Source organism: Protopterus annectens, chromosome 4.part0 (genome assembly GCF_019279795.1).
Source record: "Protopterus annectens isolate FY-2018-M chromosome 4.part0, PAN1.0, whole genome shotgun sequence".
Lineage (NCBI taxonomy): Eukaryota > Metazoa > Chordata > Ceratodontiformes > Protopteridae > Protopterus > Protopterus annectens.
In genome coordinates, this window is record NC_056733.1 from 288,094,607 (window position 1) to 288,109,968 (window position 15,362).

General features: G+C 43.1%; 1 protein-coding gene across 1 annotated transcript in view; it reads right to left on the bottom strand.

The window, feature by feature from the left end:
* The window catches only part of PLBD2 (phospholipase B domain containing 2), a 634,614-nt gene that overhangs the window by 283,702 nt on the left and 335,550 nt on the right, over positions 1 to 15,362 (bottom strand). The window contains exon 6 of the mRNA XM_044068270.1: positions 5,484 to 5,578. Coding sequence (XP_043924205.1) covers positions 5,484 to 5,578 — 95 coding nt within the window. The remainder of the gene's footprint in view (positions 1 to 5,483; positions 5,579 to 15,362) is intronic.

Below are 15,362 nucleotides of genomic sequence, written 5' to 3' on the forward strand. Positions count from 1 at the left end.
GCAGAAGTTCCTAGTTCAAAAAGGGAAGCCAGAAATTCCAAAACATTGTCAACCAGGGCTAAAAAGGGATCTAAATTATTTGTACGGGCCCAGATTGAGAATTTCTTCCATTTGCTAAGACAGTTTCCTGGGGGACGGTTTATGGGAAGCCAGAAGGATTTTTTTGTACTGGGGAAGGTAATGTGTCCTGCCTGCCAGTTAACGGAATTGGAGATACCAAGCTGTCAGCTTGAGATTGTGAAGGTTGGGATGCACCACTGCCCATGGATGAGACAGCAGGTCTAGAACTGGGTCCAGAATACAAGGACGGTGAATGAGGTGAGGCTAAAGGAATGGGAATCAGACGTGGCGGGGCCAATAAGGTACAATGAGAATCACTTTGTTTCTGAATCTTTGGGCTTTCTTCAAGAATAGGGGAATGAGAGGGATTGAGGGAAAGGCACAAAGTAGTCCCAGGGGCCAATGGTGGAGGAGTGCGTCTCTCAGGGACTCCCCCCTGTGGGGAAATTAGGGCAAAGTAGCTGCTGCATTTGTTGTTTATTGGGGAGGCAAAAAGACTGCAGCAAGGCTGGCTCCAGTAAAGAAAAATTTTTATCACCACCTTGGGATTGAGAGACCACTCGGGAGGCAGGAGGATGTATCTGCTCAGTTTGTCTGCTATCACGTTGGAGCTTCCCGGGATATGCATTACTATTAGAAACCGGTTGGAAGCAATAGCCCATTGCTATATCCCGAGAGCTTCCCAACACAGGGAGTATATGATCTTGTTCCACCTTGCTTTAACAGACTACTGACATGTCTGACTGGAATGCAACCATCCCCGAAGGACAGAGTGAAAGGCTTGCAACACTAGAAGCACCACCCTCAGTTCTATGACACTGATGTGCAAATTGGCCTCTTGCGGGGACCAAGTGCCTTGAACTGTTCTTCCGAGATAATGCCCCTCCCACCCAAATCTGGGAAGTGTCCGTGGTCACTACAGAGGTGCACAGAGAAGAAGCGAAGGTGCGGCCCCATAGATTTTCTTCTGACTTCATCTACCAGGATAGATCCTTCTTGCAGCAAAGTTATCAATATCGGATAAGACATTGACTGTGTCAGTATCAACCACTGCAACGCTAAGAGCCATTGAAGCAGCCTCATGAGATCCCAGAGCTTGCAGAACCAGAAAAGCAGGAACTTTGTTTTTGGAAAAGAATAGTTGTACGAATGACCTTAATTTTTGTAGTCTGTGTAAAGGGAGAGAGGTTACACAAGAAACCGTATTGAGGCATGCTCCTATAAATTCCAGGTCTTGATGGAGTCAACTGTGATTTCTCTCTGTTGATCATAATTCCCAAAGACTGGAAAAGGTTCAATATGAAGTCTGTGGCTTGAAGCAGTAGACATCTGGATGGAGTGGTGAGAAGTCAGTCATCCAAGTATGGAAACACTCTGAATCCATGTAGCCTCAAGTGAGCTGTTATTGCTGCCATGCATTTGGTTAACACCCTGGGGGCTGTGGTGAGACCGAAAGGCAGCACTCTGAACTGGAAATGACTGGCCCCCAGCCAGAAGCGAAGGAGCCTTCTGGAGTGTTTGTCCATCTTTACATGGTAATACACATCCTGAAGGTCTATAGACCACATCCAGTCATTTTCCTCTAAATAAGGAAGGATAGACTGAACCATGACCATCCGGAATTTTGTTTGCTGAATGAAATTGTTCAAAAGGCTGAGCTCTAAAATTGGTCTCCAGTGGCACTACAAAGAATCTTGCGTAAAATCCGGATCCTCTTTGGTCTGGTAGGACTTCATGGATGACTCCTTCTAGAAGCGTCTGAATCTCTAAGGCTGCTTGGTCCCACTGACTGGGTGGAACATCAGGAACTCTTTTTGAGGTTTTTGGAAAAAGAGTAAAGGAAATTTGGTTACCTCTGGTGATAACATTGGATACTTGGGTGCAGAGAATTATCAAAGGCCAGGTTGTGTGGTGCAGTGAAAATCTTCCCGCCGACTGCCTCCAGAGGTAAGCAATCGGGCCTCCATTCAGGAGCACTGGTAGGGCTGCCCAGAGAAGGAATCATTCCTCTCAACTGTACAGATTTCCACAGAATGTCCGGATTCTTGCCTCATATATTTGGTGCATTTTCTCATAAACTTGTGTTTTTCTGGCAAATCGTTGCCAAATCATTGCGGGTTGATATCAAACAATAATGACAAACATTACGAGTTGTAGACTTCATATCATTCAGACTACCTATGCTAATCCAAAACATGTTATTCTATCACCTTTATAAGTTTGTAGGAGCAATACTTGAAAAAGTGTCCCTATTATGTGGCCTTTGTCACCCCATTATTTATAGCTTTATAAACATTTCTTGCTGTAAGAGCTTGGGAGGTATGGAAGGACTCTCTGGAATCCTGATTTCACGGGTCTCCTCTGCACGGGGAGGGCGTTTTCCACTTGAACTCCCCCCCCTCTGCCCCGAGGGGAGTATTCACCATGTGTGTCATGAAAAGACCCTTGGGACTTTTTGAACCACATTTTTCCAGTCCTCTGATTTCTACAGCAGGATCGCTGAGGAGTACAGAAACAAATACTCATGACAGAAAGGATCTTTCCATCTTTTTCACACCTGGCTAGTATGTCTCTGACTTTGGGGCCAAACAAGGAAGAAGACTTGAAAGGTCCCGCAAAGTCACACAAGTGCATTCAGGCATGGTGCCTTATGGCAACACCTGAACCCGCTGCGCTTGTTCCTTCAGCGCCATGAGCAAAGAGATGCATGGACGAGTTCAATATAGACTCCACAGTGACAAGCTGAGAGGCAACTTTATCCCGCACCTTGTCAGACACAGCTGCGGTGAGGGTATCTGACAGCTCCTTTATCAGATCCTTTTGGAGTCTGGTAAAATGTGCCATGAAATTCAAGGACCCAAGAGCGAAGGTTAGTGATGCACAGACTCACTTCCCAAACCCATCTATCATCCAAGACTCTCAGGAGGGTGGACAGTGGAACTCTCTTCGGCAAGTTCCTTTTTGGTGGCCGCTGCCACCATCATGGCATCAACTGCTAAACCCTTTCCCCAATGTGGTTGGTCTTCTGGAGCTGATAAGATTTTGTCCAGCATCCACAGAATCGGCTCTATGGAATCAGAAGCCTTCCATGCCTGCTGTGCAAGGAGCTTAAGATTTGTCAGCAGGTGTGGTCACCTAGGAAGTAGATGGGCGAGCACTGAAAGACTGCATGAACACATTCCCCTGAGAAAGGGTTTATGGACTTCCAATCACCCCTCTGTTTTAAGATTTCCAGGATGCCTCCAAATGAGACATCTTCAGGGGTGATCGGGGGGAACCCTCTCTCCTTCATTATAGTCTGTGTCTTCCGTGACAGATTCTTCTGCAGAATCTAGATGCTTTCTCTTGCAAGTCTTCTTATGGAGTGGTTCCTCAGTGGAAATCTCTAAGAAGACTCTGAAGAGGGGCCCTGAACAGGGATATCTTGCCATTTCAGTGCCCACTGTCCTGACATGAGAAATGGTGACAGCTGAAGGGGCCCGCCGAGGCTAAAGCTCTCTCCATGATCTGGAAGGCAGGCCCACGTGAAGAGGGATGGCAGCTCGGAACAGAGAAAGACAACCTCGGAACTGGGGTCACACGCCGCTCTGGAGGACCACCTCCAAAACAGGAGCTGGGGAAGAGTCCAAAACTGCCAGGGTTCCGAGAACCAAGGACAGCCCCAAACAAACAATTGGCACTGTACCAGAGCTCTCTGAACTGACAGCCAAACTACAGCCCCATGAGTCAATCAGTTCCGAGGGAGCCAAAGACATCAGAGCTGATCCAGGTACCATAGGAGGAGCTTCTGTTGGCACTGTAGCAGCTGGAACTGGGGTAATCAAAGTGCTGGACTCTTAACCTAAAAGGGAGGTCAGAGGAGGAAGACAAGTAGGGGTCCTGTTAGAACAGACCTCAACTCTAAGAGGGAGGGAGGTCTAAGCTGGTGCAAGACGACCCCTGGCTGCCAAAAGCTGATCCACTAATCACACAATGTCTACCTCGGAAAGATTTCTGGTTGATCAGACCGACATGCCTGAGAGAGACTCAAGCCTTTCCACAAACGGACTGGGAAGTTGACCCATAAAGAGATCTACAGAAGGGGAGCATCTTGTTCTGGGAGGTATGAATGCTACCAGCACCATATGCTGTGGAGCAGCTGGAGAAGTTGGAACCGGGTGGAAGGTCACAGATACCAGTGCTGACGAAATTGTCGGTGCCAAGGTTGTCAAGATCCATGTAGAAACCGTCAGTACCAAAGGGGTCATGACAATCGGTGCTGAAGGCTGTTTAACAAGTTTTGGGACATTACTTTTTGGTTCCAAAGAGACTGAAGGAACCGGAGACTTATGCCTTTGCAGTCCTGTGCCAATGGTGAGCTTGGCACTAAATGACTTCTCTTTTTTGCTGTTCGAATTTAGAAGACTCTGGCTTAGAGAGGGCTTCTTCAAAGGAGGATTTTAATAACCTCTTTAAAATCAACTTATTTCTGAACTCTTCCAAGGTTATCATGCGCGCGCACACACACACACACACACACACACACACACACACACACACACACACACACACACACACACACTCGAAAGGACAGGAAAGAAAAACCTACCAACAATGGTAGGGAGAAATACCTATAAAGGTAATCAGAAAGAAAATAGCAGTAATGGTATCAAAGAAAGGGAAGGGGGGGGGAAGATTCCCAGTGATGGTAATAAAAATACAGTTAGGTAAAATGGGTAAAGCTGAGTTCGCAAACAGACCACACTAAATAAGAGAATACAAAGGGGAAATAAAATGTTCTATAAAACAGAGCAAGTATATATATATATATATATATATATATATATATATATATATATATATATATATATATATATATATATATATATATAAAACAAATTAAAGCACTTAGCTGGAGAGTATCGGCTGACGTGTCTTATTAGAGCGGCAAACGATATCGGGGGTAATGGAGAGAGGGGCATTATGGGTACAGTCTTGGCTCGAGAGTTTTTTGGCTGGTGCGAGCTGTATAATGGCCAAGCTGGTTCCGAGGGGTCAGAATACTATTCTAATTGGGAATGGAAGGATAGAACATTTGCTTCACCAATCCCACAATCTTCCCTTTGTCTTTCAGATTCATTAATATATTACACGTTTGGAATTCAAAAACCAAATCCTTATCCAAAAGTGCATTTAACAGCTGAGGTGACCACTGCTCTTGCACTGGAATGATTCCTTATGACTGACCCGGATGCAACAATGGATGCTTCCACAGTTACAACTTTGTATATGAGAAAACATGGAAGCTTTCTGCTTCACATCTTACATTCCCTCAAGCCTGAAAAGGTTGCTTGACTGGTTCCTTGAACAAAAACATGCGAAATTCCACTGTCATTTTTTAACAGAAAGGTAATACAGAAAATAAACTTTGTTCTTCAACTCACCAGCCCACTGCTTGATATGTAGAAGTCATCTTGCGATAACAGGAAACCAGGATAGGATGAAAATGCTTGAACATTTCCTGCTATTTTTGATTCAGCTGTTGAAAGAGCAAATTTCAATATTAGTTGCAAGCTTTTAATGTGGCAAGACAAAGAAAAAACCTCAAGGGCAGAATTCGCAAGCGCATCTACTCTATTAAGCAAACAAATCAAACAAGTGCTTTAGCAAAACAAGTTGAATATCAAAATTTTAATATATTTATATTTTTTATTCTAGAAAAAAGTTCTGAAATGTGAAAGAGGGGAAGAGTGGTTAAATCATTTACTGATCCAGGAGTTCTATTGGCAGCTTTTGTTAGGAGTGGCCACATCATCATCCCCCTTTTTCACATTTTTCTACACAGGGTCATGGTATCGTGTTAACTGTCGCTAACTGTCTCGATTCAGTGCCACACTCCTGCCTTCTTCAACACTCATGCCCGTCACAGATCTTCTTTCACACAATCCATCCACCTCTTTGCTGGATGTCTTCACTTCCTTTTACCTTCTTCCTGTTTGTCCCAAATCTTCCTCACCAGATTGTCTTCTGCTTTTCTACACATGAAATCAAACTACCGTAATCTGTTCTCTTTGATCTTTTCTGCAATTGGAGCTACTTTGGCTTCTGCTCTTATGTCCTCATTTCTTCGTCTGTCCCACAGTGTGCATCCTGCCACCTTTCTCAGGCACTTCATTTCCATCACCTCTAGCTTCTTCAACTGTTCTGCCTTTACTGCCCAGGTGTTTGCACCATACAGTAGTACTGGTCGCACCACTGTCTTGTACACCTTACTTTTCAGCTTCTTTGGCATTCTTCTGTCATAGACTACACCTGATACTTTATGCCAGTTGGCTGCAGCCCCTCTAATTCTAGCTTTGACCTCTTCATTCAAACTACCCTTCTCCTCACCTACCCTCCCAGATATGGAACACTTCATAATCTCAAAATACTGAAATGTCGAATTTCAGTATCTCAAGACTATAAAGTTGAACTCTGAAAATAGCAAAAGGGCATAATTGTGAATTTGAATATCTCAAATTCACGGTTATGGCTTTATGCTACATAATGTCCGGGATTGTGTGTGGATGGTGTGCGGTGCTGTGTGTGGATTTAGGTGTTATGTCAGGTGAGTAAGTGTTTTGTAAGGGCTTTGGGTGGGAGTTTGAGTGTATGTGAGTTTGCTGATATGTGTGATGTGTGTGAGGGACTGTAGAATGTGTGTGTGTTTGCTTTTGTTTACTGTTTGTGCGATCTCAGAGTTAGCATATATACAAGTAGGGGGGTTGTGGGGGGCTGGGGATTGCAAGGGGGCTTGCCCCCCTGCTTATTTGTGTTGTAGATTTGTGGATGTGTGTTGTTTTGTTTGTTTATGTTATGGCATATGTGTGGTCTGGTGTGTGCTGTGTTTTAGGTGTTTTGAATTTCACAGTTTTGGACTTCGCGGTTTTGCTGTTTCAGTGTTGTGTGGATTCGATTTCATGGTCTCAGAAAACTGAAATTCGAGATTTCAGTATTTCAAGATTATGAAGTGAATCCCCCAGATACTTGAAGCTGTTTACTTGTTCCACTATCTTCCCTTCTATCTCTATTCTCAGTTTCTTCTGATTTCCCCAACTTGCTGCCATTACCACCGTCTTATCTGTGCTTAGTTTCATCCCATGTACCTTCAGCAAAGGATAGGAAAATGGAATGCAAATCTGAAGTTCTACCTCAGAGTCTGCCTGCACTACCACATCATCTGCATACAGCAGTTTTGTTGAGACGTCCCTTCCAACCTGTTTGCTAATGTAGTCCATCACCAGTATGAACAGCAGTGGGCTCAGAGCTGAATCCTGACATATACCCACTCCAACTGGGAACCCCTCTGTGAGGCCAAACACTGTTCGTACTTGAGTCATTTGGTCCTTGTACATTAGCCTGCACTAATTCTACCAATGTTTGTGGGACTTCAAAACCACTGCAGTACTAACTTACCAAATCAGTTTGCTTAGGACCCTGTCATATACTTTCTCCAAGTCTAGGAATGCCAGTTGGACTCTCTCCTCATCTCTAGCTTCTTCTCAAGTAGCTGTATCAATGCAAACATCGGGTCAGTTGTGCTGCATCCTGACCTGAATCCAAACTGCTCATCTCCCATCTTACATTCTACTACTCTGTTGTGTATCCATTTATCAATCACCCTCTCCAGAACTTTCATGCAATGTGATAGGAGTTTGATGACTCTGCATTGCCCACAGTTATGGATGTCCCCTTTGTTGTTGTACAATGGCACAAGTATGCTTATTCTCCATTCTTCTGGGATATGCCTTTCTCTCCATACTGCTATTAGTACCCTCAGGAGCCATCTCTCCATACTGCTATTAGTACCCTCAGGAGCCATTTCTCCTCTATCTCACCCAGCATCTTTATCATATCTGCTGTGACCTCATCTGAGCCTGCTGTTTTCCCTGATCTCATCTTCCTTAGTGCTGTTCTTACTTCTTCTAGGGTGGTCTCCTCTTCTTCTCTCATCATAGACTGGGGCAGTATAGCTTCTGTGGGGTTTTATTCATTCAAAAGCTTCTGGAAATACTTCTATCTGCCTTTGATGTCCTCTGGACTGGTGAGCAGATTGTTGCTGGCATCCCTTATGAAGGGTGTCTGACAATCTGCCCTATCTTTCTGTCTTTGCCTTGCAACCTGATATAGTTTCTTTGTGTCCCTTACTGTCACTTTCCAGAAATTGGTACAGTGCCTCCGACGCCCTATTCTTTGCTATTGCAAGTTCTTTCTTAGCTTCTTTGTTAGCCAAACAGTAGTCCTTTCTAGCCAGGTCACTCTTCTATCTCCCACTTCTTCCTGCACTCCTCCTTTCTTTTGATGACTTCCGGGACTTCTGCATTCCACCACCAACTTTCCTTATGTATCTTATTTCCATACCTGGCTCAGCCACATATCTTTTCTGTAGTCCTAACACATTCTGTTTTTAGGCGCTACCATTCTTCTTCAACTTCACCAATTTCCTCCTTCTCTTGGGGTGCTAGAGCCCCGAGTAATTCCTTGAACTGTTGTACTTTCTCTCCAGTCAACTTCCTGGTCTTCAGCCTCATCTCCGTTGACCTTAGAGCAGTCTCTGACCACTGCTTGCAGCAGATTGTGGCAACTAATGGTTTATGCTGTGGGCCGACTGTTTCACTGGGGATGACTTTGCAATCATGGATTCTACCCCAGTGCTTTTTCCTTAGTAGGAGTAAGTCTACCAGAGTTGCATGTTGACTACTCTTGTATATGACCTTGTGACTGTCTCTCTTTCTGAGCCATGTGTTGGCTACTATCAAGCCATTTGCAAGACAGAAGTCTAGAATGGCTTCTCCTTTATTCCTGTTGCCCTACCCATGTGGACCCAGGCAGCCCTCATATCCTGTCTGTCCCGATATGTGCATTTAAGTCACCCATTATCAACACCAATTCATGTTGTCCTGCTTTATCTAGTAGGTCCTGCAACTGCTGTCTAAATGAACTCTTTTCCTCACTATCACAACCCTGCTGTAGGGCATAGGCTGAGATTATGAATACTGCCCCTATCATTACACTGTTGTCTGATGCCAGGAGTCTGTCGTGAATTCTGATGATACCCCTTACTGCCTTCTGAAGCCTCTCTCTCACCACAATTCCTACACCATTTCTAGCTTGCCGTCCACCTGAGCAGTAGACTCTGGATCCCAAGCCAAGTGGCTTTGCTGCGCTGCCCTTCCATCTCATCTCTTGAATATATAGGATGTCCAGCCTCCTCCGTATCATCATGTCATCCACTACCAAGCTGCGTCCTGTTAGTGAGCCTACATAAAGTATAGCAATTCTCAGTTCATGTTTGGCAGGTTTGTTGGTTTTACGTCCAGCTTTCACTCAACAGAGCTATCCCTGGTAACCCAGGCTGGGGAACTAGACACTGGCCAGCCAGTAGCTTATTGACCCAAGGCTTCTGGGCTTTATGGCAGGCACACACTGGCCAATAGGGGCACATATACCCTTCCTACTATTAGCAAGGGTCCCTGGCATGGGTAAGAGTAGGCCGGGTCCTCCACCCACATCACCGGTAACTACCCATGTCCATTTTTGGTGACATTACTCAACTTGACCAAATCACCTAGAGTCATATTTTACACCGTCAAGTAGCTAGCCCTGCCACCGCATGCAGTCTGTGATCAGTGTTCTTCTATCTTGAGGATACTGTGCACCACAGTAGATGCCCAAAGTGGTTGGTCTGTACAACTCTTCCCCCTATACGGCATCATGTAAAGTCTGTGCTGCTGCCCACAGCTCCATTCATTGGTAAGTTTGAGATGGAAACACTCAGCATGTTTTTCGGACATGGGAGAAACCCCACTGAGACACAGGGAAAACATGCAAACTCTAAACAGGCATTGGTTTTAAGTCAGGATCGAACCCAGCACCTTGTGCATGGGAGGCAAAGTCCTTAATCACTAAACCATTTGGTCTCTGCCACATCACCCGGTGAAAATGAATCAATTTCTATCAACAGTATTTTAAAGAGTAAATAAAGTTATTAGTTGATTTGTGAAGTATCATGTGACGTGTGTGCGCAGAAGAAAGCACTTAACTATATTAATTTATTTTCCAGGAAACTTGATTCAGTTTCTGGTTTTACAATATTAGTTTCAATGTGTATGAATACTGATTACAATAAGCATACACAGAAAACTTTTAACTACACAGTGACTAAAATCAATCTGTTAAACTGAACTGGCAGCATCTTAGACTTGGGCACTACAAAATAAGCATTCAAAGAAACCAGTAAAAGAGTACAGAAACCATATGCAACAGCCAGAAAGGTAAGCAGACCATAACCATTGCTGCATTATAGCTTACATAATGTAAGCCTCTTTTGCCTCACTCATTTTCACAAGCCTAGTATACCAAACAGTGCAGTGGACACAACCTGTATGACTTTACTTAGCAAGAGATGCAGGCATGCAGTGGTAGCTGGTTACTTCAAAGTGTTGGGAAATAGGGCTGGGAGAAACAACTGAATGGGTGTGGCTAACTAAAAGGGTAGGGCTATATTATGGCAGGTCAATGACCCACTTACCCATGATCTAACAGCTTGGGGCAGCCACTTTCAATCACAGACTGCCTCAGTGTGCACAAATTATAGCTACTTTGACTATATACACCTTAAATGTCCGGATGTATCATTAGGGCCCGTCTTAAGTGAAAAGCAGCCCTAAACAAACAATAAACACCTCCCCCTGCTGCGTACTGCCCCTTGGTCCTCAATACCTTTCCACAGTTTCCCCCATTCTGGCTCCAAATCCTCTAGACAGATCATTTCTTGTTTTTCACACTTTCTTACTTTTCCTCTTTTTTTCTCTGTTCTTTCAATGCAACTTAACTCTCCAAGGATTAACAATAACAACTCTGGATGAATAACAGACTTAAGCTAGGGATCTGGAACTATTATAACCCCAGAACCTCTCAACATTTTTGGTTAAGAATTCTGGACAAAGCCAAAATTAAATTGGGGGGGGGGGGCAAAACCAGGGACAATTTTTAACATTTCTGTAATTCACTTAAATGTAAATAGAATGGCAGGTTTTGCATCAATATGCATTTTCTGAACAACAGGAATGAGAAGTACAAAATTCTAATGTATAACATTAGTAATCAACTAATTCTCAGATATTTACTGGACAAAAAAAATTTACAAGAGACAGGGCAAAAATGGAAAGTGACATCAGGGATAGTTGAAAGGTATGCTCAGTGCATTTAAGAGCTTTTTCCCAATCATTTGATCCAATGATGGCTAAAAGAAAAATCACAAGTATGAAACAAATTCAGTCTTACTTGTCTTTTAACAGCACTCAAAGCTTAATGTTCAAAAATAATAAAAATAGTAGTTCCGAATAAACTGAGAAGGCAACTGCATAGTGCCAGTCAACCTACTCCTCCTTTCCCCAAAAAAGATAAGTCATTCTATGTACAGGGATGTTATACAGGGATGAAACTGAAAGAACAAATGGCCACAGCAATATATTTCAGCTTATCAGACATATATACACAACATGACCCTAACCACAAAAGATAGCAAAGTGTATACATATATATGAGGTTTGTGATAAAAGCATAAACAATAATAACCACAGTAATGTGCTCCTTTTAATTATCTCAGTAATGTATTCTAACTTGTTACTCACACAGCGCTGTTTCTAAAGCTACAGTGACCTTCTGGTCACATCTCCAAGGAATTATTGTGAGGAAAGTTAAAGAAATTATGACCATACTATCACCAGCCCCAAAACAAGTGACCGTGACCATCTGTATACTCCTGTGAGCAGGGACAGTTTTATACTAAGTGGGGCTCAAGGCAGAGGTTAGGCCTGTGTCAAAATCTCCTTATACAAATATGGGTTTAGGGGAAGAAACCAGAACACCTGGATAAAACAAATACACAGACAAGGAGATGCAGAGTCCACAGAGAATAAACTGCAGTGAAGGACTCAACCAGAGAGCCAAGTGTTATGAGATGACAATGTTACTTGCTGTGCCACCGTACTACTATCCACACAAACACAGTCATTCTCATCCACTGACAGCCCCCATACCCATTAATCACATCACTTGAACAGTGAGCACTTCAGATGTCACTGTTAAAACAATGGCCACAGTAAAACATTGCAGCTGACTTCACACAACTTCATAGTAGTTCTGCAAAGTCAAAATAATGACTTTTTAACATAAGCAAATGACAGAGCGGTGAGTTGCTATCGTCCAGAGAGAGAGACTCAAATCCAGGGATGTTAAGCAATCCTCTCCCCTCCATCCCCCTGAAAAAAGTTATCAGTCAATACGGATGATCACCGCTATGAACTAGTTGTTAATGAATTGTTTCCTGTACTCCAGAATTTAATGCTCTTAGCCTACATTTGCCTGTTGTACAACTCTGAGAAAGTCAGTATGTTCTCCCAGGTCACTCTGCCAAAGGGGTCCTCATATCCACTGGGCTTACATGACTCACTAATAAATATAAGCCAAGCCTTCTACTGTTGCTTATTTATTTAATTTACTGATCTTTGATTACCAGGTATATGAGCTAGTCTGTTGACCCTTTATAGCCATGACTTGCATTCACAGAGCTGTAAAATACTAAGACATGCTGGTAAACTCTTGGAAACAGTATAAGGAACAATTGCTTTTGAATACATACATATAATATTGAGTACATACACACAATATTTACAAATGCAGATACACAAGGACACAATGTAAAAAATGAACCAGTAGTGAATGTGCAAACATAAATCTAGATAAGCAGAGTTACATCTGAAAGTACTCTTGAGTAAGCTGAACTTACCATAACAGTAACAGTTAGATTATAATGATCACAACTGCAGTAACGTTGGCTATATGGCTTCAACCAAATGCACACTAGTTCTGCAAAGCCAAAATAACAACTGTTTAATATGAGTAAATGAAAGAATAGTGAATCACTATCATCCAGACAGAGAGACCCTCAGTCCAGATAGGCCTATTGGTTAACTGCATACACCATAGCTATCTGATTGCCAGATATCCAGTTGGTCAGCTTCCAAAGGCTTCAGAGCATTTCTTCATGCACAAACTGTGAAACAACTCCAGCTGAGTTCAGTATTTTGGTGTGAAGCCCATCAGAGTTTTAGTGACCAAGAGTCTTCTCCTCTGGGCTTTTGAGGATCTACGGTCGGCTTGTGCTTTCCTTAGTTGGGCAAATGCATTTGGGGGGAAAAAAACTTCCATTTTCTGTATTTTATTGATGTTTTATTACTTTCTTCTATAGGAAGGATATTTTAAAGCTAGGACTGTCGCGTTTTAAAATACTGTCTCAAGATTGTAATGGACTTTAACATAGCACTTGTTTTTTCTGTCAGTTTAAAAGTAGTGTACACTAACTGAAAACATTTTCTGTAGACAGCTTGTGTTTATTTTTCCTTTCTGGGGCTGACAGTGTTTTTAATGCATTTTTCTCTCAAAAAACTAACTTTGGTGGTTTAGCAGTTTTACCATCATTTGCTGCTTGCCTTCCCCAGGAAAGAGGCACCATTTTTGGCTTGACAATGGAACAGAGTACTGGTCCCACAACCGGTCCTCTTACCAGCCACAAATAGAAGTTGTTAAGTAAACAGCCTTTGCCACCTCAGAAGGCTAGCAATTTGCCTCAGCCACAGGTAGGGGGCTCTGCTGAGGCCATTTGTTATACCTCAGACCACTCACCTTTTACCCTGGATCACTCTAGTGTTGCACCTACAGCCATTACAGACTGGGGGTTAGCCACACACTCTGCAGCTGTTGGGAATCCCCTTAGTGGGCAAGGGAAAGCTACTCTTGTCAGTCCTGAGAGAGGGAACAGGGGAGGTTACCCTGTTGTGTCAGAATGCTGCTCCCGTCACTGGGGAAGCAACTGCTGCCATACATAACATGGCTAGCCCCCATTTTTTCTGTTAAAAAGAAAACCAAGCATGTATCTACCCCCTCCTCAAATTTCTTTGGATAGAAACAGTTTATTGGGTCTAGCTCAGGGTTTAATTCAGGCAATTCATCCTTCTTGTAGTTTCTGGTAAAAGAAAGAGGGATGCCTCTTTTCCTGAAGAATTAAAAATGTTGGATCTGAAAAGAAGACGCAGGGATGGGGGTCAGAGTTTCTTCCTCAGATTTCTGATTCTCCCTGTGGGGGTTTCTTTTTCTCTTTGACTAGTACTAGATTGTCCCTGTGTTTTCAGTGGGAGAACACTAAGGCTTCTCAGTCCCTCAGAAAATACTATGAGTTGTTAGAGAAGGATTTTCCAGAGACTACACCCATTCCTCATGTTCCATCTGCTTTAGAGGATATGCGTGTGCCTGTGTGTATGCGTGCTTTTGTGTATTACTGTGTTGATACTTTTCCAAGGCTATGGCCATTGGTACTATTTTGAGGAGATTTGCATGGCTGCATTCTCAGAACCTTCCATATGATGACAAAAAATTTATTTTAAATGCACCTTTGGATAGGGATTTAGTTTTGGCCCTTCTGCTGCAGAGGTGATCAAATAATGTGATGAAAGGAGTAAGCTGAACCAGGGAATCTCTAAAATTTTTCAGCTCCCCTTTTTCAAATTTTCCAAGGGATTTGCCAAATCCTCATCCAGTTTTGGCAAAAAAACAGAATAAACAGTCTCAACAAAATACAGGTAAACTGACGTTTAAATAAGAAATGGCAAGGGAGTTCCAAAAAGAAGTCTCAAATCTCCCAAAACCAAGGCCAGTTCAACAAGTCTTGTGACCCCCCCCCCCCCCCCACCCTGGCTCCTCTTTTCTTGCAGAAATCCTGAATCTCCTTTTTCTCCTTGGCAGCAGATATTTTCAGACAAACGGATTCTGAAAATCATTCATCAAGATTACAGATGGGGGGGACTACTGCTTTAAGGAGGTTTGTGTGGCTGCATTCTTAGAACCTGACAGATTAGGTTAAAAATGGGATTTTTAATTCTCCCTTGGATAGAGATTTAGTGTTTGCCCCCTCTGCTGCAGAGGTACTTAAAAAGTGTAATGAAAGGAGAAAGTTGATCCAGGGAATCGATTTTTCAGCCCTCCTTTTCCAAACTGACCAGGGCATTTTCTTTCTCTTCATCCAATTTTGGCAAAAAACAGAATAAACATTCTTAACGGACATTTAAGAAGTAGCAAGGTAGTTACATAAAGGAGTCTCAACCATCCCAAAAGTAAGGGCGGTGCAAAATGTGTGAACGGCTATTCAAATTCAAAGGACCTTGTGACCAACTCCCACTCTGGCCCCTTTTTTCTTCCAGAAAGTCTGGATCTCCATTTTTCTA